Source organism: Gigantopelta aegis, chromosome 13, assembly GCF_016097555.1.
Source record: "Gigantopelta aegis isolate Gae_Host chromosome 13, Gae_host_genome, whole genome shotgun sequence".
In the NCBI taxonomy this organism is placed as follows: domain Eukaryota; kingdom Metazoa; phylum Mollusca; class Gastropoda; order Neomphalida; family Peltospiridae; genus Gigantopelta; species Gigantopelta aegis.
The window spans coordinates 9,016,795-9,041,467 of record NC_054711.1 but is presented as its reverse complement, the minus strand read 5'-3'; the positions used below and the strand labels follow the sequence as shown (position 1 = coordinate 9,041,467).

The 24,673-nt window shown below is 36.5% G+C and overlaps 1 protein-coding gene across 1 annotated transcript; it reads right to left on the bottom strand.

Annotated features, from left to right (window-relative positions):
* Window positions 1–1,754: 1,754 nt before the first annotated feature.
* LOC121387060 (ras-related protein Rab-5B-like) lies at window positions 1,755–22,823 on the bottom strand. Its single transcript, XM_041518069.1, has 6 exons — window positions 22,700–22,823; window positions 12,268–12,506; window positions 10,673–10,824; window positions 8,946–9,068; window positions 7,970–8,063; window positions 1,755–6,550 (listed from the first exon to the last, which is right to left on the bottom strand). Exons 2-6 carry the CDS (start codon window positions 12,428–12,430, stop codon window positions 6,441–6,443), a joined length of 642 nt encoding a protein of 213 aa, XP_041374003.1. The 5' UTR covers window positions 12,431–12,506; window positions 22,700–22,823; the 3' UTR covers window positions 1,755–6,440.
* Window positions 22,824–24,673: the final 1,850 nt, after the last annotated feature.

Sequence of the window (24,673 nt, the reverse complement as noted above, 5' to 3'; positions counted from 1 at the left end):
CCGGCAAATGTTTTAGATTGATTTTTAGTACTTGATGCGCGGCAAACCAGTAGACAACGGTATATTGCAACTGTTGTAACTTGCGACCGAAGGCTCAGTATAGAGTCGAGCCAAAAGTTTTAAAGATATGTGCACGGACAGCTAAGGCGCCTAAATTATCTGCTGCTATTCTATTGCTAAAGGAATATATGTAGACATAATATTGGATTGCCCATAATTTTACAAAGGTTCAAAATGGTTTTAATGTAAACAAAAATGCAAAAATGTCACAAAGCTGAAAAATACTAACATCGCATAATGTGCTTTAAATAACAAACATTTGGAACGTCACTGTAGTATAGAAGTACCAGCGATAAAGTGAATATAGCATCACCACCGCAAAATATCAATGTCAAATTGTGGTCTTTCTTTATATGTTATTATAAGATTTATTTTTATTAATCTAATCATGCACCAATGAGTTTTATAAGTCAGAGGAACTGGACATTTGTTGTTTGGGTTTTTTGGTGCGTTTTTAAAAATCTGCTGTATACTAAATTTTACATATCATCAGTGACAAATGGTAGCCATTATTTGTTATTTATATAAAACAATATTAGTCTAATCATGCACCAGTAAATGACTGAGTGTTTTGCATTATACTTCAGAGGAACCAGGGAATCGACATTTCCCCTCCAAATGTATCTATTTTGTTTCAGTACTGGGCTAATAGTGTTAACTTCAGCAAGCTGCACAGAGGTTCTAGAATACGGTGGCCTGATGCCAGAGGACAGTGGTTTTTAGATTCGGGCAACTAAAAATTACTTTTTGCGATCCCGATGGCAAGTGGTGAATAATAATAATAATAATAATAATAATAAATCTACAACGCTACGATCGTACGAAAACAAAAGAAACATCTACAAGTCACTTCTTTCGATTTGCAAGCATTAAAGAAACTGTTTTATAAAACGTTTTCTTTTGTATTTTGTTTTAACTTTACGTTTGAGCTAAATATTATGTATTTAAAATATAATTTCAACATAACTTTGAGGTAACCGATCAGGTAATCCACATGTTACGCAAATATAATTCACGTAACCGAACAATTGGTTACCTAGGTAAAAACCACGTGAACCGACTTCCGGTTACCTCAGATTTCGAAATATTGTCCCCTGCAGCAATTTATTTTTGGAGGTGGTAGTTAAAAAAAGTTGAAGTAGAGAAAATGTATCATCCTAGAAAGTGGCTGTTGAGACGAAACCCCTAACACTGACTTCTGGGAGAAGATACGACATTGTCAGAACATCCTTTTCACTCAGTTTTGTGCAGAGAAACCATTTACAAAATGTCAACGGCTTTGTCATTCAGATTTATAAGAGTATCACGTTACAACCAATAGTTAACATCAAGTAGAAGTTTAGTTTTAAAACCACTTCCTACATCCCTACATGGATTTGGCACACTCATGCTGTGCAGACTATAAATCTGGCCTGCTCCACTGCACTAACTAATCACTACCGCTAGTAGGGAATCCCAAGTTTCGAGTGCCCTAGAGGGACCAGTGGTACTCTCCAATGACCAAATGAAGCCCACAGCACAGCTAATGAGGAAGGGATACAACACAGAAGCATCTGTCAGAAACAAGACAAGGAGTGGCATGTGGAGTGGGACAGGAAAGTAAGTCTGACAAGGGTGGATGGGGGATATATAAAACGGGGGTAAAACAAAAAAGCAGGAAATGGGCAAGGGGATAAAACAAAACAATATTTAAGCACTTTAAGTTGCATTTATCTAACAGTTTAACAACAGAAAAATAAAAACAAAAATTACAAAGATTAAATGCTTCTTTACCAAATGTTGACATTTTACAATTTACTTTGCACATGTTGACAACCCTGTTACATATGCATTTGTAAATTTGTTTCTGATTTGTTAATACATGTATTAGCTTTTTATCAGTGTATAATGTTAATATTTAAGACAAACCAGTGATATTGATAATTCAATATCAACCTGATCATGTCAAATGACATGCAATATCTAGCTATAATTATATTTTTATCCTTTATTTTCATTTTCATGACATATCCGTCACTGAATGAGTAAATGTGTACATGTTTTTATAATATTTATATATGGATGCAAACATATACAGATGTAGTAAGAAATTAAAAGTATTTCTATTTAAGTAAATGTACATCACTGTGATAGAAACTAATGTTTCTATACAAACAATTGTTATCGTTATCCAATATCCAGGGCTCCAAATTAACAATTTGTTACCCACAGCAATTTTTAAATGTTTTTGCCACACCGATGGCAGTTTTGAGCCTGCCTATAGCAATTTTAAATCAGTTACTTTTGCAACAACTATAAAAAAAATATTTAAAAATAGTCCTTTCAATGGAGTACAATCATTTTTATCCATCGGCAAAAACCTGCCATCGGTGAAGCTCATGACCAACACTAATTTATACTGCAACTACAACAATTGCCGTTGATGCCGTCTTTAAGTCCGAGGCCTGTATTTCTGAATAAATAAAAAGCTGATTCGAGTCCAGTTAAGTTATTAATATGTGAGCAACTTCTCTCAATGTGTACATTTTACAGAATAAAAACAACAAAAACAGAAATAGGCCCTATGGACATAGATGTATGCTCGTGTGTGTGGCAGTACAGTTATTTGCTACATACCACTTAAACCATCAGGAGGCAGAGGCTTTAAAAAGGTATTTTGAAATATGACTGCTCTACATTTTTGACTAACACACGTATGATGTCACTGGTGCTTAACAATGAAGGCCTAAATTTCAACACATGACGTAGACCATAAAGCAAGACAAGACTAGCTGATAGGGTGATATTCAAAATAATTTCCCTAAATATTGTCATGACAGATCTTAATTTCAAGAGCAGTTTTTGTTTTTGTTTTTTTTCCATAAAACTGTACCAGTGCAAGCACAACACCTTCTTAAAGCCAACAAGGATCAAAACTGATTGTTAAAATAGCATAAATTTAAGATTAATTTCTTGAACTGTTTTTCAGATTCTATTTTATATATCTTGCAACTTCTTCCTTAAATTAAAACATTTTGAACATCCAATGTGTTCCTGGTTTCCCTGGAAGTACATTTTTATTACCTCCCACTCACCTACTCCTGAAACGTTTGAGTTTTGAATATTAATCGATTTTTGAAAGACAAACATAAAATGAAGTGTTTTTTATATTTTTTTTTATAAAAGTACACACACTCTTAAGAAAAGATTAATTAATATGGTAGCTTAATTATATGGATATATACTACAAAAAGACGTTATGTACACAAATATGTTCGTTTTTAATAATTACAGGATTAATATATTGTATATACTCCAAATAATTCACTATCAAAGGGGGCGTTCACATTATACAACTTTTAGTAACAACCTAAATCATATTGTGTGGAAAGATGTTATGACATGTAACATTATGTGATGTCAAACAAGTGCATACAAATTTCCATTGAAATAATGAAAATAACAGTGTACTGATGGCATTCAATAACACAATTATTGACCACATTTTGAATAATAGGTTTCATGCACCATGAAATATGGACATTTTGACAGGTTTGTAAACAAACAAACAACTGCCAAGTGATAAAACGTTTAACCGATGTACTTTAATTGATCAGGGCCCCGTTCCACAAAGCAATCTTAGCGCTAAGGTCTCCTCAAGTGTGTAAGGTAGTTATGCTCTTAAGGTGATCTTAGGACTAAGATCACTTCGTGGAACGGGGCACAGGAGCTTGTAAATTGTAGTAAGGAAGAGAACATGTTCTAATCATTACGACTCCGACACAACATGTAGTACAAGACGATTTAGATGTTCTCGCTGTACGATTTGAACGTATGCTACAAGTCGGTGCAACAAGTCACATAATGAGAACGCCCCTTAAAAAAATTCTTAACAGATAATGATTCATTTTCCACCAGTACTTGTGAATCAGCTTAAATAAAATCTACAGAATTTTACAATCAACACGACAGATACATAGGAGAGAATGCATGCTAGAAAACAAAACAAAACATTGGGCATCAGTTTGTTAACCAATTAAGTCTTCCCCATTCCTAAAGATAAATTCTCGGATTCTGAAACTATGCACATCATCATGTGAAATGCATCCAAGGCTTTTGATATATATTCAAACAGTTTGGATTTTTCCCTACAACTTTTTATAACTATGTGAAATTACAAGATAAAGTTGGGGTTTATTTTATTCCTATTAATTACTGTATAATTATGTGAAAAAGTATGTTTAAAATATCCGCTATGAATTGAACTGGATGCTGCTAAAAAAAGAAAAAAAGACAAATGGGCATACATGTATATTTATGTTTAAACACTGGCAAGATTAAGTGTCAAACCTGATCACATAGCCACCTCTATATAGCAGCTACTCAACTATACAGGCCACCTGTATATTCTGTCATCTAACAAAGTACATAATGATCCGTATTAAACAATCGGCAATAAGATATCAGCTGTACTATGAGGTGACAACGTTTTCATAACCACCACCACCCCCTTTTCAGGGCCATATTTAGTGGGGAGGTAAGGGGACAGCTTTTGATACACCCCTATAGGTCCGATTTAGACGTAAGGAGGGGCAGTTGCTCCCTACAAAAATAACTGGTCCTTTTTAAAACTAAAAGTGTTTGTTTTTTTCTTGCTTAGTTGTAAAGACTCAATATTACCGAGCCTAACCATCCCCTTCCCTCCCTCCTCCACCCCCTTATTTTAAGTTAGTTACATAGGTACAGCCCTGTCCTTGGATTGTAGCTAAAACCCTGGCTTCTCTGAAAATGAAGTGAAAACCAGACAGCGAGTGGCAGTGATGACAAGTACTCGTACGTACCTTACGTTCATCAATCGTCTATCCCAATTCTCGTCCACCGGATACAGCCTTACACAAAGATGGCTGTCAATAACACCCTTCTACACAAAGGCTGTCAAGAACTGGATTGCACTTTACAATAATGATCAAACAATGTTACGTCGGATTATTTTGTTGATGCAAAACAATCACTTAAAAAAAAACTTGCACGTCTTTCAAACAAGACTTTACAAAAATTATCAAACAATGTTACGTCACATTCATCTGTTGATGCAAAGCAATAAAAAAAAAATTAAAAAGAAGAAAAAAAAAGAAGACATTTCAGAGCAACCTTTAAATTAATTAGGTTTGTGTAATCAGAAACATTATTTTCCCGTATCTGATAATATCGAGAATACTCGCGCATCGTTTACGCAAGTCTTAAGTTTTGCGTAACCCATTATTCATTCTCACATTTAAGGACATCAGGGACATCAGTTACATCGTACTGACAGGTCACACACAAAAAAAAGGGTTACAGTAATTCGTTTTTGTGTAAAGTAACCCATAAATGGTTTACGTAGATTCTTTAATTCTCAAAAGACCTGATTTTAATAACAATGATTTTTATAGTCATTCTTTCGTTAAGCTTTTAAGAACACCACAAAAAATAAATATTCAGACCAGTCAATTTTCTTACGAATCTACTGAATTAAAGAGTAAATTCTCTCTTATGGAGTCAATCGAGTTAAGAGGAAATGACCTTTTGCTGTTGGCCTAATTACTGAAATCAATAATTACACTAGTTATCACATTATTACTATTGAAAGACAACACTAAAGCACAAACTGAAAACAAGCACTAAAAAATCTTTAAAGACTCGTTACAATTTTGCTGTGCATAGGGCAACACCTTTCTTAATTTCATTTCCACAAAACGGAAAAAAAATCGATATCTTCACGGTAAACATACAATTTTCGTTTTCGTTTGGTAAAGTCCCAATCTTATTGCTGCATTACAAACTGCATACAAAACAAATCGATCAACAAAAATTTAAATTCATATCACAACACAGACTTTAGCAGTACTATTAATCTATGTTAAAAAGAAAAAAAAAGATACAGAAAGGCTGTCGCCCTACACACACAAAAAGCTGAAAATTAGAAAAGCTTTTTTTTAAAGTCATCGTCAAAAGTTATGAAAAAGAGAAAAAACAAACATTATTTCAAATCTCACCAGTTTGACAACTAGCGAGTTGAGGAGACACGAAATGACAGCTAACTGTACAAATTCAGCAATAAATAGGCATCCATACTCATAGAAACAAAATGGGCTCTTCTTCAAGCCACAAGTTCATCACTGGAATATATACACTTCCAGTCAATATTTTGTTCACGTTTTGTATATCTGTGTGCACTTTTTTTTAATGTGATTTTGTTCTTTTTATTTATTTATTTCTCTCTTGTTGATGCACTATTGTAACATCCACTTTCGGTGTGTCCAACTATTCAGGTGTGTATCACATAGTGTATTGAAAAAACATCTCTGATTGGACCATAGTCTGATCACATGACACAATAAGCCAGCCTATGGGAAGCTTTGTTACTTGCAGCAGCCTCCTTCTGACTGCTGGGTCTGTTCATTGTTCAAGCGTACCCCCTGTTGTCTTTGTTGGACTGGTCCACCACCTTCGTTTTTCGGTAACTTCTTCGCTAAAAGCAGAAATAAAAGGGATACAGTAATTCGGAAAATTAACTCGACATTAAATTATCGCAAATTAATTACTCCAGCCAAAATTGCAACATAAACATGAGATGAGGTTTGGGGTGGGGAGGGGTTTTTCACAAGACAAACAACAGCCATTTTATTTCAAATTTAAGCAAAGAAATATTTTACGACACAACAGCACAGAGCTGGGCCTGTTTAAAAAAAAATGAAGAGTTTAGACTCAAATGTCTAATAAATAAAAATTGTTTTGTTTAACGATACCACAGCACACTGATTTGTTAATCACCGGCTATTGGATGTCAAACATTTGGTAATTCAAATCTCTAATGAAAAAAAGTAAAGTAAAGTTTGTTTTATTTAACAACGCCTCTAGAGCACATTGATTTTTATCTTAACATCGGCTATTGGATGTCAAACATATGGTCATCCTGACATATTTCTTTAGAGGAAACCCACTGCTGCCACATAGGCTACTCTTTCCGATAAGCAGCAAGGGGTCTTTTATATGCACTTTCCCAAAGAAAGGACAGCACATGCCACAGCCCTTGATGAACCAGTTGTGGACCACTGGTTGGAACAGAAAATAGCCCAAACTGCAAATGGGTCTACAGGAGAAGGATCAATCCAATGACCGACCGCTTCACAGGCGGATACGCTACCGCTTGAGCTACATTCCGCTCCCAATCTCTAATGATGTCACGTGTATGCAACTTGTATTGGGCTGTCGTATCATCTTATTAGTTTCAAGGGGCCATAAAAATATTTATTGGTGACAATTTCCAAACTGATTAGCAAGTATTATTTAACATTTTAGCGCACTGTAGAAATCACTGAAAATTGTGCAGCAAGTGGCATTGCAATACTGAACAAAATATTCCTTGTAGACAAAAAATATCAGCTAAACAATTTTATTAGGTAAATAAATGTCAAATTAAATAAGTTAATGAACAAAGAAAAACTCTTAGTAAAAATAGAAAGAATCTCCCATAAATTTAGCCAATAAATGGCTGAAAATAAAAAGCCTGAGTAAAAGTTTGTTTTGTTTATCAACACCACTAGAGCACACTGATTAATCAATCATCGGCTATTGGATGTCGAACATTTGATAATTCTGACACAGTCATCAGAGGAAACCTTCTACATTTTCCCATTAGTAGCAAGGGATCTTTTAATTGCACCATCCCACAGACAGGATAACACATACCATGACCTTTGATATACAATCGTGGAGCACTGGCTGGAACAAGAAATGCAGCAAAGGATCCTTTATATGCACTTTGCCACAGACATGAAATCACATACAACGGCCGTTGTCCAGTTCTGGAGCACTGGTTGGAAAAAAGCCTCAGAAAGAGACAGACAGACAGAGGGACGGACAAACGGACAGACAGACAATAACGTACCTATTGCCAAAAAAATGTCATTGACATTCATGGCAGTCTTGGCCGAGGTTTCCATAAATAATAAACTGTTTTCTTCAGAATACGCTTGAGCCTCCTGCAAGACAAACAACAATCATGTTTACACATCTCACATGGGTGAACAACGAAAACACAATCTTATTGTTAGTCATTATTTGATATAGAAATACCTACATCAACAAATACCTACATCAACAAATACCTAAATCAACAAAATACCTGTATCAACAGATTAACAGTGAATGTTTTTGTGGGGAAAAAATCCCGCATTTGATCAGTAGCCAAATTTCCGAAGCCTATTTTTTTTTTTAAACACAAATGTTTCAGCTTTGTAAATACATGCAAATATGGGCTTTGTAAATTCAAAATGTGTTTAAAACTTGATGTAGCACAAAAACAATTGAAACATTTATTTTACCACATAGACTGCCGCTACCATTCAATATCAAGGTTTTCTTTATACACACATTTCCAGTGAGACAGCACATACCAAATGCAGAGCATTAGTTGGGGAAAAAAATATACCCCTACAAGTCTTATCATGTCTCAAATAAGGGTTTCTGCCAGAGGGAAAAACAGGTTATTGTGCCATACCCAAATGTTTTTGCAGATTTAATTTTTTTAAGTTAACCTTTTGAGAAAATGAATTACTGATGATTATTATATGATTTTTTTTTTAAACCCTAACCCTAAATTAAACCCATTTTCTTTGTGGGGGAGGTCCCCCATACACATGTGGTTTCATTTTCTTTCTGGGGGAGGTCCCCCATACACATGTGGTTTCATTCAATTCCATAGCGCCATACCCAAAAATTTATTTCTGGCAGGAACACTGCAAATTGACATTCTCCCACAAAATGTTTTAAAAACAGAAAACAACCTTCAAGAAATCAAAGCAAGATCAAAAGTATTCATTGCTAAACTTGCACGCACATAAGCTAAGTAGGTTAACACAAACCTCATATTCGACCATCCTCTTGTTGGCCAAATCGGCTTTATTACCAGCTAAAGCTATAACAATGTTGGGACTGGCCTGACGCTGCAGCTCCTTCACCCAGGTCTTGGCTCGGCCAAACGTATCCTGAAACACAAAACATTCACCTCAATAAACACAATCATTTATTCCATTAATCCTGAGCTCACCCTGCCATTTGCCATATTAGCCAACATTTAATTTTTATAAAAAGTGACACTCAACAAATTCGCCAATTGCAAAATTCAAAAACAATTGCTGATTTTGTTTTTAATTTGGTGATAGTAATGTATTCTGGCAGAACACAACGAAGATTGTCGGAAACTAAATCGGAAATCACAGGTTACACATTTAGCATGTGTATCACGCTATCCACTGCTGAGGTTTTCTTGACAATAATCATTCAGGTTAGGTCCAAAAGGATCCTACCGTTTTGGGTTATTAGTTTTGTAAATATTCTTTGCCATTTTAACCAATATTTTCATTTTTTTTTTTAATCAAATACAAGTTAATTTAGCAGTCACATAATTTTTTTTTAATGAATAATGGATTAAGTTGGAGAATAATACATGGTTAACTGTCGATTCTTGTAAAATATTTTTCAAGAAATGACAGTTAACCATGCATTCTCCATTACGTATTAATTGATATTTTGTCACAAAATAACTTTTTCTGCAAGTTTTACAGAAAATGTGTCGAAATTCACTAATATTAAATTATCTACGGTGTGAGCTCTGTTAAATCCCAGAGTTTTAATTGCCACCTGATGCGTTCTTGCGGATGACCTGCATAACGAACGTGGAATTCCGTGATCATGTCCTAGTCATCAAACTTTTCCAGCTTTTTGTGTCCTAAACTACATGAAAGTTACTGACGTAATCTGGGCTCGAAAGTCTCCAAAAAATATGGTGGCCCAAAAAATAATGGATGTTGGCAAATTATGGTAAGCGAACCACAAACCACGAGCAAGATTTTAATGTGGAATAAATAGGTGCAATACAAATATTAATAGTGACTCATATGTTATAGCTCTAAAGAAGAGCGACCAAATAATATTATTGTTTGGGGGACTAATGCCATTATTTTTTAATATTCATGTCGTCCAAACAGGACATTGGTCGCATTTGGCGACCTGGCCACAAGCAGTTTTGAGCCCTGCATAATTCTGAAGTCAATTACATTCATAGAAAATATCACAAGTCAGACAACAAATGACAGACGATGCACTGTGGATGACATGCATATGAAAAGCCAGCTTAAGGAATAAAGATGTCCTTTACATTTTGCTATGAAATACTCACTTGATTGGTGATGTCGTAGACGACGATCGCCACCTGCGCCCCTCTGTAGTACATGGGTGCGAGGCTGTGGTATCGCTATTTTACAACAAAAAGAAATACTCACTTGATTGGTGATGTTGTAGACGACGATCGCCGCCTGCGCCCCTCTGTAGTACATGGGTGCGAGGCTGTGGTATCGCTATTTTACAACAAAAAGAAATACTCACTTGATTGGTGATGTCGTAGACGACAATCGCCGCCTGCGCCCCTCTGCAGTACATGGGTGCGAGGCTGTGGTATCGCTATTTTCAACAAAAAGAAATACTCACTTGATCGGTGATATAGTAGATGATGATCGCCACCTGCACCCCTCTGTAGTACATGGGTGCGAGGCTGTGGTATCGCTATTTTACAACAAAAAGAAATACTCACTTGATTGGTGATGTCGTAGACGACGATCGCCGCCTGCGCCCCTCTGTAGTACATGGGTGCGAGGCTGTGGTATCGCTCCTGACCAGCCGTGTCCCAGATCTCAAACTTCACCGTCGTATCATCCAGACACACGGTCTGCGTCAAGAACGCAGCTGAAAACAAACATGTTTACTCATCACTAACAGAACATCTATAGACAAATCCAGGGCTTACCCTGCTCATAGCCAATTTTTATACAAAGTGGCTACAACATTCAATACAGGACTTATAGATTATGGTAGCCCCACTTCCATGGCTAGTGAATATTCAATGTTGGGCTAGTAAATAACTACTATTGCCATGCCGGACGGCTTATGAATGTTTTTGTGTCCAATATTGCAGTTAAGTCTATTTTGTAAATATAAATATCCTGACCTCACCCCAATGTTAGTGTTTATAAGCTCTATCTCCCTTTTTAGGTGGCATATCTGATTATTACTATTATTTAGTAAAATTGTTTTAACTTAAAAGTAAAGTAGGGCAAGTGAATTTTTAATCATGGCTAGCAAATTTTTAAAATCACTGATCCCATGACTAGTGGATTTAAAAACAATTCTAGAAGCCCTGTCTAATATTTGGCGAATGAAATATTTTTTCAAAGAAATATTCTAGATATTTGAAAACTGGCCAAATCAAAACTATTCCCAAAGTGATCTCTGCAAATCATGGTTTTCATTAGTGTATAGAGAGCAGAGATGAGAGATGGGGCAAACAATCCAGAGACTTTAATATTGGTGGTCAGGTACCTAAATTGACCCTAGGGTTGTGGTGGCACAATCGTCTAAAATGACATCCCCCATTTAAAATGTATGTAAAACATCAGCCAAAACTTCTTTTGTTTTGGAGGAAGAATGTGAATTTTTTTTGATGAACTGGGAAAACAGTACAGATGTTTAAAAAATCCAGAATATTTTCATCTCCGAGAGAAAAGTCAAAAAAAATAAAATGGAAACATTTTGGGAATAATCTTGCTAACAATGATATAAAGCATAAAAATACAACATATGAAAAAAAAATAAAAAATTGGCAGTTTTATAATTTATAATATTATCAAGTTTAAGATGGCCACCATATGTTTTTCATATTTGCTCACATCTTGGTAAAAAAAAATCACATATGCAAATTGCAACGACTTTTCACAACTCCATTAACCCTGTACTTCAAATAAGGAAAGGAAGGAAATGTTTTATTTAACAACACACTCAACACATTTTAGTTAGTTATATGGTGTCGAACATATGGTCAAGGACCTTACAGATACTGAGAGAGGAAACCCGCTGTCGCCACTTCATGGGCTACTCTTTCCGATTAGCAGCAAAGGTTCTTTTATATACACCATCCCACAGACAGGGTAGTACATACCACGGCCTTGGAGATATACCAGTCATGGTTTACGGCCTTGCAGATATACCAGTCATGGTGCATTGTTTGGAACGAGAAATAGCCCAATGGGCCCAGCGACAGGGATCGATCCCAAACAGACTGCGCATCGAGTGAGTGCTTTACCACGGGGACTATGTCCCGCCCCGTACTACAAATAATGTTTAAAACCTTACCTCCTATTGTACTTTCCTGATATTCATGGAACTGCCCCTTCACAAAGCGCAACACCAAAGATGATTTTCCGACAGCAGACTCCCCGAGAAGTACGAGTTTAAACTGACATATCTTGCCCTGCGTGGCTCCGTTCGGTCGCTGAGCCCCGCCTCTACCTGCCATTGCGTCTGTGGATGTGTGTGAGAGTGAGGAAGCCTTTGTCGTCGGTAAATAGCACAGTCTTGTCTTCTTAGAAAACCTAAAAGAAGAAAAACAGTAAAGGTATACTAAACCTTGGAAATAACTTCCGGCTGGGTCAAAGTTTGAGGTGCACCCAATATTTTGATAGAGCCATTAATACAATAAGTCCTGTCATTGGTGATAAATGTGAGTATTTCTGTTGGTAACTTTTTTTTATTTTAAATGAATTTTATTTCATCTGTTTATTTCATGCGTGTATATATAATAAAAAAAATAAAAAAAAGTCCTAAAGTTGTGTGCGGAACTAAGGTAGTCATAGACAGTACCGTATATCTTCGCCTATAAGTCGAATTTTTTTCACCCAAAAATTATTTTATAACTTGGGGGGTCGACTTATAAGAGGGTAAAAAAAATTCACCAAAAAATATTACTGTTTTGGGGATTATTTTACAAGTTTTACTGTTGAAGTATGCCATGTATTTATACTCAAATATGTTAATTTGACACATTTATTTTTTATAACCTATTTTTTTTGGCATTAGAACGGTTTTGGTTATGCGAAAAGGCGTACGATCTCACTCACATGCCAAGACAACAGTCCACTTAGTTAAATTAACAGTCATCACTAATAGTAAAAATGTAAACAATACTAACTACCTGTTGCCTGAGTTTATTTTGAAATCAGGTCACTGGCATTAATGGTTGTTCAAACAATGTTTTGGCGGTGATTAACTTCATGAATATTACTGAGCTTTCCCTTAAAATAGACTGATCTCTGCAGTTCACTATCTAGAGCAATAGGGACACACATCATTTGGTACAAAAACCAGTGTACTTTCCAGAGTTATCCTCCTTACATGTATTAATATGGCGGCAAAACGTGATACTTTCAGTTTTATCGTAGTGATCTGTTGTCAGTGTTTATAAATAAAGTTGTTGTCTGTGCACAAAACCATCTGTACAATACTATACAGTAACAGTCAAACAGCTTTCACTCTCTACTAAGGGAATATTTCGTTTTGATGCTATGTAATAATGATAGTTTGATTGGAATAGTCTGATTATATTGCGATGTACAAAACGTGAAAACCGAAGTTTGTAAAATAATTTTCTTTTGTTCAAATATTATTGTTTTCATGTGCTGAAAATAAGAAATATTTCAATATTTATAAGTAGTTTTTCATGGGTCGACTTATAAACGGGTCAATAAAAAAATAAGTTTTCAGGGCTTGAAATTAGGGACTCGACTTATAGCCGAGATCGACTTACAGGCGAAGATATACGGTACCTGTTATCTCTGAAATAGCAGCTTACCCCTCAATTTTTTCCGATTCATTTTTAAGGGCGAGTGGTGATATTATTTATATCCAGGTGTGCATGTGGATTGATTTACTGCAGGTACGAGTTTTAGCAACAGTTTACTATTGCCGTCTATGAGATTTGATTTAATGAAGACTCAAAATTTATTTTCTGACGTGGGAAGCAATCTGTGCTTCAAAGATTTTAATTTGGAAGCAAGTGTTAAAAACTGAGAAGCAAAAAAAAACAAAAGGTGTGCCCAAATAAATATGGACAAATGAAGTACAAACACTCTTAACCTCAAAACATTTCACCTCAAAATCAATGGAACGGTAAGCTGTAATTAGATTCAAATAACTTGGAATTTATGCATTTCTGAATATGTACAACTCTTTACCAGCTATTTTTAACATTGCTGCACTAAAAATACTTTTTGGTGCTCACCGAACGAGACAAAAATCCTGCTGTGCCCAAATTAGTTTTAACCCGGAATGCAACAAACTTGACTGCTTGTTGGGTCTCCATGAGTACTCGAGTATTGGCCGAGTCGAGCAAGACCCCAGTCCATTTACAGGACTTGAGTACCCGTGCAAGGAAGAGCACTCATTTTATTATACCTTTACATCATTTTGCCATGTGTATGCTTTCCGCCAGTTACGTCACAGGGCTATGAGACATTAAGGGAAAACAAACGTCCAATGTGTGGAATGCAATACAATGGCGTGATTTGGCAGCCATGTTCAGCGCTGGAATTAAGATGCATAATGCTATTTTACTTTATTACTTTATTCCTTAGTCTCATTATCATCTAATAAATGTCACATTTTCAGGGTTTCTGCCAGAGGGTAAAATGGATATGGCGCCATACCCAAATTGTTTTTTGAAGGTACCATTTTGACCAAATTAATTACTCTGTCATTAATGTATGATTTTCTTAACCCGAGGCCTAACCTTAAATTTAACCCATTTTCTCTCTGGGGGAGGCACTGGTATTGTGGACTCGAGGAGACCCTCACTGCTAGTTCAACTTCCATTTTAACAGCAATGCAAAATGTTGAGACAAATATTGATAAAAGTTTATGATTTATATTATATCAGTGCTCGAACTTAAGAATTTGTCTCCCACGGCAATTTTTAAAGAATTGCCTTGGGTGAAACAGCCCACCGATGGCATTTTTTTTTTTAAAGCGACATCTGCAGAAAATAAATATGACTAAAAGGTTATTTTGCTTATGGTTATGTGAAAATGTTAAATATTGGCAGATATGTACACCAGGTGCATATACTTTGCCATTGTCGAGTAGTTATACCAAAGGCACAAAAATGTCATCAGTAATGCTCTCTCTATGGCAATTATATTTCAGCGACGGCAATTGTTGTCAGTGTCGTTAAGTTCGAGCCATGTTATATAGTTCATTAAAAATAAGGACTCCTGAATCTATCTCTAAAAGCAGCTACTTGTGTAACCGATTACCAGAAAGCATGTTGCACATTTTGAGTGCCTCCCCCCCCCCGTCAATTTCAAACAGTGCTGACACCATCTGATAAGTGGCAGATGTTTGAAATTGATTACCAACTATTTAAGCCTAACATGTCAGGTCTCGTTACAAAACCTTCTGGGCTGAAATTTAACAATGGACATGCAGTAAATTTCTGCAAAGCCCTAGTTATATGCCCCAATGCCTTGAAAATTAAACAGTCCAGGGTTAAAAATTAACATGAAAACCATGGTCGCCAGCAGGGTCAGTTGAAGAAAAATCTTACTGGCTCTTCTCGAATTCAACTAGCCCTCCAATTATCACACTGAAATTTAACTGCATAGCCAAAATAAAAACTAAACTGTTCTTTGTTGAATAATAACCATGTGCTCACCGTATATAGTCTGTCTGCGTCAAAAGAAAACCGATGAATTGGCATGTAACTTCATAATAAATAAAGTTAAAATTCATATAAAAACAAGTTAAATCCATACCAAATAAAAATAAAAAAATTGAAAAAAACTAGTAATAGTGGTATAAATTAAACAAATTCTTTACAAATTACCATTTGCGCACTGAATTTATGACGGGTTACATAAAAACAAAATTTCTGATGTCAACCGTTTTACATATAAATAATAAAATTAAAAAAATTAAAAAATAACGACTACCAAGAAAATGTTTTATTTAACGATGCACTAAACACATTTTATTTACGGTTATATGGTGTCTAACGACTACGAAGTTTAAAACTAAAATAGCCGAGTGGTTTAATTGGTTCCCATCCATATCAATATGTGCCAGTCTCTTTGTCTAAGTTTAGATTGTTTGTTTATGGATACCAGCCGCAAATTTTTAGTTCAGTCTATACATCTAGTTTTTTGTTTTGTTTTTATTATTGTTCTTTATTGTTTTTAATAATTGTTTGCCTTTACCATAGTTTGACACACAATAGCTGATGTATTTTTCGTGCTGGGGTGTTGTTAAACATCTATTCTATTTTATTGTTTTAATACATGTAGATGGTTGAGCATCTCGTAATAATAGTCATAATTATTGCACAAATGAAGCTACGCTACAAAGCAGGTTAGCATGCATGTTAATAATGATTATTAAACCATCGATGACTTCCATTTCTTTTTTTTTCCTTTTTTGTCCTTTGTTTTTTCAATGTTTTTCACAAATGTTTACTTTGATTGTTATTGTACTATTTAATGTTTGTAATTAGAGGTGGGTCTCTTAAGTTGGATATCTTGTGTCTAATCCTTTTTGTATGTATATGTATGTGTGTGTGTGTTGTGTTGTGTGTGTATGTGTATGTGTTGTGTGTGTTGTGTGTGTATGTATGTGTGTTGTGTTGTGTGTGTATGTGTATGTGTTGTGTGTTGTGTGTGTATGTATATGTATGTGTGTGTGTTGTTGTGTGTGTGTGTGTATGTGTATGTGTATGTGTTGTGTGTGTTGTGTGTGTTGTGTATGTATGTGTATGTATGTGTATGTATGTGTATGTGTGTGTTGAGGGTTACCTATACCGGGATACGGGCGACCGTGTCTTTGGTATACGGTGACCCGCCTCCAAAGAAGAGGAACAGAGGGAGTAGAAGAGGAACGGAGGGAGTGGCAGAGGACGGAGGAAGAAGAAAGGCATGCCAGGGACAGCTCAGCGGCAATCTAATTAAAATTAGCTCCACTATTACATGTGGATCTAAAGACAGCCAGTTGGAGCTCATGTCCACCAATCAAAACCTTACTTGCAGAATCCTGCCAGTGATTTAAAAATAATTTGAAAACATTCCAAATTATCCTGAGGGTATACGACATGTTTCGTGTGAATTACGAATGCCTTAAAACATGTTTTATTTTATAAAATAATAATTTGTAATGTAAAACTGAAGACTGATTTAGCTTTTTTTATTTTTATAAATAAATAAATAAATTTTAATGTAAAATTGAAGACTGATAACCCACCCCGTACGTATTGGTATGGTTCGCTGTACTGCGGCCACTAAAATAGACTCGCTCGATATTTTTAGAATTTGTATGCTCCCAAATAACGTTATAAAAGGCAAAGTGTGATTGGTCAATATTTAAATTATTATTTACAGACGAAATGTTACCTGGACATTGGGGACTACACAGTGTTGTTAGTTTTAAATCACTGGCAGGATTCTGCAAGTAAGGTTTTGATTGGTGGACATGAGCTCCAACTGGCTGTCTTTAGATCCACATGTAATAGTGGAGCTAATTTTAATTAGATTGGCTCAGCGGGGGATCAAAGTCGGCGGCTCAACCACCAGTGCCGGTCCCTTCTGCATCGCCGCCCCCACTGACTTCGCCGAAGAGGACACGACTGCCATCAGCGCCCGCATCCCCGGATGAGCCTGGACGTTGCAATGTGCCAGGCCCCGAGGGCGGTCCCACCAACCTCCACTCCACAGGTGCTGATTCCAGTGCAGCGGTTGACTTTACAGACCACTCCCAATGAGTCGGCACCAGGACTTGTTGCTACGCCACTGAAGCGGAAGGCAACATCACCGACCGTCCAGCCAGCCAAGTCCAAGCCACCAGCACCGGTAGTCACCCCCCACCCAGGAAGACGAGTGGACCATTGCAGTCAACAGACTGAAGAAACATCTGAATCAGTACATGCAGGGGGACACGATAGACCCGATGACGCTTAGGGGCAGTTACCTCAACATGGACTGCATCTTCATAAATCAAGGCTAATATTCGTTCCTCGTATTCAGCCTTGATACATGTAGTCAAGATTACTGATATCCACTACTAGCGCCCTCTATTGGAAGAAAATTTGTAACACCAATTATGTCCCTTACACGATGACACCGCTGACCAATCACAGCATCGGTAACATGTGACAACCGTGAAAGCAATATCAAAAATTAACCGCCGAAACCTTTTTTTTTAACACATCGTGACAAACACGACACGTTTCCACGGACGCTCCCACTGCCATCTTTGTTTACAATAACAAGGGAATCTATAAGGAGCGTTGCGATTCGTTGCAATCAGATCTCATCGCATCCAATGAAATTTAAGCATTTTGTGGCACGATTTCTTGACGACATGTATCAAGGCTGAATACGAGGAACGAATATTAGCCTTGATTTATGAAGATGTATGGACTGGAGAACCCTGGAGGATGGCAGCCAGTACGAACTGCACAACAAGATGTTTGGCACTCATCATACCATAGTTGTCACGCATAAGAGGGAGCAGACCTACAGACAAGCCATACTTTACAACAAGTTGGACAACCGGAATCTACACAGGATGATTCGAGCGGTCTGCGGCCCCAACTACGGTACGGTAGTTCATACTTTGTGAAAACGCCAACATCTGCTGACGAACCTCCGGGACACCCCAGTCTCGCCGACGTAACAACCTTACCTAGGACAGGTAACCTCCTTTTTTGGGCTTAGTTGGACTTTAAAAAAATTTGGCGTGGCTCAAAATTCTTATGTTTATTTTTTTTATAAATAGTCCAACGCTCTTTACTTTGGCACCCATTCAATTGCTCAAATCACCTTAAAACCTTTTAGGCCGAGCACTCAAAAATATTTTTGGTTTTAATTTCTCAGTCCAGACATGTGTAGGATACATAGGTCCAGTGGTTTTCCGTTTCAAAAAAAGCTATTTTCCGTTTCATGTTTTTGTAAATTCCGTTTCAGAATACAATGTAAGCCTAATTAACAATTTAAATGACACATGTTGTGACAAATTAACATAACAGACAGACAACTCCGTTTACTTTTTAATTTTTCATAATTCTTAAAAGATTAAAAAATAAAAAGTACTTTTTGTCAAATATATCATATAAAATAAAATAAACATTACCGTTGGGTCTGTTTTCTTTACTTTGTACGAAACCAAAACAAGGGTCCGAAAATTGACTGGCGTCACTATTTATGGTCAAATCAAAATAGGCCTTCATATTAGTAGCCAAAAATCGGAGCAAAGGTTACAATTATAACAACTACATAAAGCATAACTGTCCAACAATTGAGTGCACTGTTTTATTCAATGGGGCTTAGTGTTAACAAAATGTAAACATTTATTTTTATCACCGCTTTGACAGTCTAACGCCGTCTGCAATGTGAAGTATGTGCATGACACAGCGGAAATAAAGTAACATTGCAACGTTCAGCCAGCCTTTTTCAGCTAAACGTTTGCAATCATATTTTGACTGGTTCCCAAAGTGGTCATTCGTTTTAATGTGTAGCGTATAAATCAGTCTTCCAAGACAAGCGTTGGCTGAATTTACTCCTGAAAACAAAACCCTGTCCCGTCTGCGCAGGTGCAACAGACTAAGCAGTAAACCAGTCTCAAGTTCAGCCAGCAAACGTTTCACTAACATTCACGAAGTATTTGGTTCTCAACGTGGCCATTTGGTTTACTGTGAAGCGTATAATCCAGTCTAGCGGACGTTTTTCCGCTTGGTCTGGCTGAATGTAGCCCGGGTAAATACGACACTATGCGTTTGCCAATAGTACTGCACATGGGCCAATCGTCAGTTTTACAGCGTGTGGCAATAGTAAAATGGTAGTAATTTTTTCAACTTCGTGAAAAATCGTAATTCCGTTTCACTAGGTCTAGATACAGCTGATTATTCTCTGTACGACTTAGGTTTCTGACAGACCGATAATTTTTTATTCCAAATTCCACCCACTTCAAACTTACCCCCCCCCCCCGTCCCGGACTTAGTCCAGGGGACAATATTTCGAAATCTGAGGTAACCGGAAGTCGGTTCACGTGGTTTTTACCTAGGTAACCAATTGTTCGGTTACATGTATTATGTTTGCGTAACCTGTGGATTACCTGATTGGTTACCTCAAAGTTACGTTGAAATTATATTTAAATACATAATTTTTAGCTCAAACATAAAGTTAAAACAAAATACAAAAGAAAAAGTTTTATAGAAGAGTTTCTTTAATGCTTGCAAATCGAAAGAAGTGACGTGTAGATGTTTCTTTTGTTTTCGTACGATCGTAGCATTGTAGATTTATTATTATTATTATTAATCACCATTTGCCATCGGGATTGCAAAAAGTAATTTTTAGTTGCCCGAATCTAAAAACCACTGTCCTCGGACATCGGGCCACCGTATTCTATAACCTCTGTGCAGCTTGCGGAAGTTAATGCTATTGTAAAATGACTAAATATCAACCCAGTACTGAAACAAAATAGATACATTTGGAGGAAAAATGCCCATTCCATGGTGTATGATTAGACTAATAATTTTCTTTTATAAATAACAAATAAAGGCTACCATTTGTCACTGATATGTAAAATTTAGTATACAGCAGACTGAAAAAAAGAAAAAAAACACCCACCAAAAAATGTCGAGTTCCTCTGAACTATAAAACAGGCTACTCATTGGTGCATGATTAGATTAATAAACATAAATCTTATAACAACATAAAAAGAAAGATCACAATTTGACACCGATATTTCGCGGTGGTGATGCTACTTTTACTTTATCGCTGGTACATCTATACTACAGTGACGTTCCAAATGTTTGTTATTTAAAGCTCATTATGTGATGTTAGTATTTTTCAGCTTTTGTGACATTTTTGCATTTTTGTTTACGTTAAAACCGTTTTCAACCTTTCTAAAATTATAGGCAATCCAATATTATGTCTACATATATTCCTTTAGAGATAGAATAGCAGCAGATAATTTAGGCGCCTTATCCGTGCACATTTCTTTATAACTTTTGGCTTGACTCTATACTGAGTCTTCGGTCACAAGTTACAACCGTTGCAATATACCGTTTGCTACTGGTTTGCTGCACATCAAGTATCTAAAAATCAGTCTAAAACATTTGTCGGAATACTAGTAGTATGTCTGCATGAATAAACTTACTGTAATCGTGAAGTCTGCAAGTTTTAATTTCTGAACATCTACAGGTCACGTAACCGATTTGCGGTTCGCATAAATTTAATTTTGCGTAACCGACACGCGAACAGAACGGTGGTTCGCGTGAAATATTGTGCCCTGTAGTCACTGGCCGAAAGTCAGAGATCAAGCCTGTAACGGGCGGGCATGAAACCTTCATGGTATATATGCACGTGACCTTTGAAATAATCCCTGTAGTAATGGAAAATGACATCATTTTATATGTGCGCATGTGCTAATGTTAGTGTGAGTTAAACCTACAAGATAGATTTTGATTTGGAAGGAGTACCGTATTTTCCCCACTATTGGGGTATTGAATTAACCATATGAACTGGGTATTGCATTAAACACTACAAACGATGTAGTGCTAGGCCTGGATTCGAACTCCAGACCATCGGGACTGTAACCGATCACTGTATCCACTCGACCATGCAGTGGATCAACAAGTGAAACTGCATTTTAATACTTATAAATCTCATAGGGTGTATTTTGACGGAATGAACCAAATGTGTACGGAACAAAACGAAGATTTAGTCCCATGATGCCTCATTCTGTCTTCTGTGCTATATTTCTTCCAAAAGCACCCGTGTGGAAGAAATTTTATACAGAATAGTCAAATTGTCTAATTTTTCAAAGGCAAAACATAGCGATACTGGATTACGAAATATAAACTTCATGTTCGTTTTACAGAACAAATTGTTTTAAAATATATTGTATATAACTATAGCTAACCCTAACCCTAACCTTAAACTAATTCCAAGAAATATTTCTTTAAAATAGAGGTGGGGAAAATACGGTACTTTTGCCCCAAACAGTCCCACAGCCAAACTGACCGAGTCTGACTTGAACATTTCCAGTTAGTACTATTAAAAACATGTTAATGTGAAAATGATCGGAAAGACTTTAATCACTGATGTACATACTCCCCCAGCCCACGTACTTTGAGGTAATTAATTTGCAGGCATAATCAGTGATATTGGATTATGAAAAATAAGAAGATTGTTATCTTGAACTGAAACTAACCCTAATTGTAAATAGGGGGGGGGGGGGGGGGAGGTTATAATTATTATTTAAAAATAAATTAAAATCATTTGAGGGGGGCGGCCTCCTATTATGTCTAGTTAAAATCATCCAGACTTAAGATGAGCCATGATGGTATTATATTACACTAGTAAAAACATATTGATATTAAATAACACACATATGTAAAAACGTCAGAATCAAGATTGGCCCATCCACAGCTTTCCTGTCAGTGTCACTCAACTCCCGTCTCAAGTCCGTCAAGACTCACTCCGTGAATTCAATAGATGCACCAAAATTAATCACGATAGAGCATCCGTATGGTTCCCGTTAGTAATTACCTGCACTTTAACGCCTCGAGTGAAACAAGTATTAACGCAAATGTTCAGTATTGAATAATAATTTTCAAAGTTTAAATGTAAACAAGGAAGATAACACACAAAAGTCGGCCATGTTGTTAAAAATAAGGGGAATGCGACAACTTGTCGACATTATATCACACAGACTACAAAAGATACACATTACAGCTGGCGCTTACCGTTGTCAGTAATTATCAAATATCAGATAATCTCAGTAATGATGGAATAAAACAAAGCAGTGACGATAAATCAGCTAAAGAAAAAATCAGTCGATCGTTTCCACCCTCTTCTCAGAACGACGAGCTAATTTATGCACAGAGAGGATGTGTCTACGCTGCAAAATATAAGCCCATATTTCGGTTCCGTTTACATGAGTTAGACTTGTGTACATGGAACAGAATACTGTTTTATTTCGATATATGTAAAAGCATTAAATGCTTATGTTTTTTTGCTTACCAAAACTTTATTTGCAAAACAAAACAAAACTGCGGAGAGATATGCTCGAAACCAGCGCACCTTGCTTTTGGTAATGTGCGCCCCACAAAAATGACGTCACCTACATAAAATCATTTTTATGCGTAAAAATATGTCACGCGACTTTCAACAATGCTTGGAGCTAGAAATACTTTTTTCTAAAAGTTTGAAAGAATAATAAACATAACAAAAATAATGATAATAAAGGTTAAAGTAATTTACTTATAGCAATTATCAGAGTTGACAGTTATGCTGAGTAATGATTATTTGATCTCTTTTAAAGTAGCATTATCACAGGCCCGTACGCAGAAATTTATAGGCGGGGTGGGGGTGCGTAATCGACGGCCCAAAGGGCCGGAGTTGCTAGGGGGTCCGGGGGCACCCCCCCCCCCCAATTTTTTTAGTTTTTTAAATCTAGAATGCAGGAGATGCAATTTCCTGCATTCTGGGAAGTAAATTTGAAATGTTTCTTTGCCTCAGTTCACATCGTCGGACTATTTTTATTTTTTTGTACACTTCCACGGACGGACCGCGGCAGACACACACACACACACACACACACACCCTGCGTTCGGGCCTGTTATCTCGAGTTAATAATAATAAAAGTTGTTTTTTCTTTCTTAGTGTACCTCTGCAATGGCATGTTACCTTTGTTTCTTTAATGCAAATTTGAAAATCCTTGGGGGGGGGGATGTCATAAAGCGCAGTAGGGCCTATTGTGAAGTTGTGGGGTTTTGTTGTGTGCCTGGTTTATTGATGTGGGTTGTTTTTGGTGAGGGTCGTGGGGGGTGTATGGAGGAGTTATTTTGTTGTTGTCTACGCATTTGTAAATTCTCGAGGAGTATTATGGATACAATTTCTTATATGAGTTTTAATTAGGCAGAGTTAAGTGTAGGCTTGCATACGAGTTGCACCTGCTCCTAAGAAAAGTATTGGATCCTTGGGTAATACAAGTTCAAACTCCACAAGCAGACAATTTAATCTTAATATTGTTCAGTGTTGGCGAGGGTGCGAAAAGTGACTGTCGTCGACCTTTGTAAGGGGATGTCCATAATTTTCAACATTTTCACGAACGTACAAACCGTACGCGGGGGGGGGGGGGGGGGGGGTTAAGGGGCCAGCGTACAATTTTTTTTGAAAATGAAAAATGTCGATCACTTATGATTGAAAAGGGAAGATACAAGAAACCACCTGTCCCTGCGAATGAGAGATATTGTCCCAACTGTCCCCTAGAAGTTGAAGACGAATATCATTTCATTATGACGTGCCCTATATATAATGCTTTTAGAAATGATTTACATCATAAAATAATAAAACAAGAATCACATTTTTCTTTTTTGACTAATAATGAAAAATTCTTATTTCTTACACGCAACAATATTCCGGAATTATGCCCTATCATTTGCAATTTTGTAAAGAGATCCTTTAAGTTGCGTGAAAGCATATGAGTTGGAAGTGATTTCAGATTGTTTGCATTTCACGTCTGTATAGGCTGATGGAGAATGTGCGGGGGTGTGTGGATTCGTGAAAAATAATTCACGAACGCCATAGTTGATGGGGTTTTTTATGGCTCTGCACTTCTGACAATATTTGCTTTTACCTAAATATTAATATCACTAGTAATAAGGCTTAAATTACATATGTATTTGTTGATTCAGATGTTTGTTCATGTAATTAAT

Excerpts from the sequence above, each read along its gene's own strand:
- LOC121387060 (XM_041518069.1), bottom strand. The coding sequence starts at position 12,430 with ATGGCAGGTAGAGGCGGGGCTCAGCGACCGAACGGAGCCACGCAGGGC. Across the intron at positions 10,825-12,267 it reads TCAGGAAAGTACAATAGGAG|CTGCGTTCTTGACGCAGACC; the intron begins GTAAGGTTTTAA and ends GTTTGTTTTCAG. Across the intron at positions 9,069-10,672 it reads TCTACGACATCACCAATCAA|GATACGTTTGGCCGAGCCAA; the intron begins GTGAGTATTTCT and ends TTTGTGTTTCAG.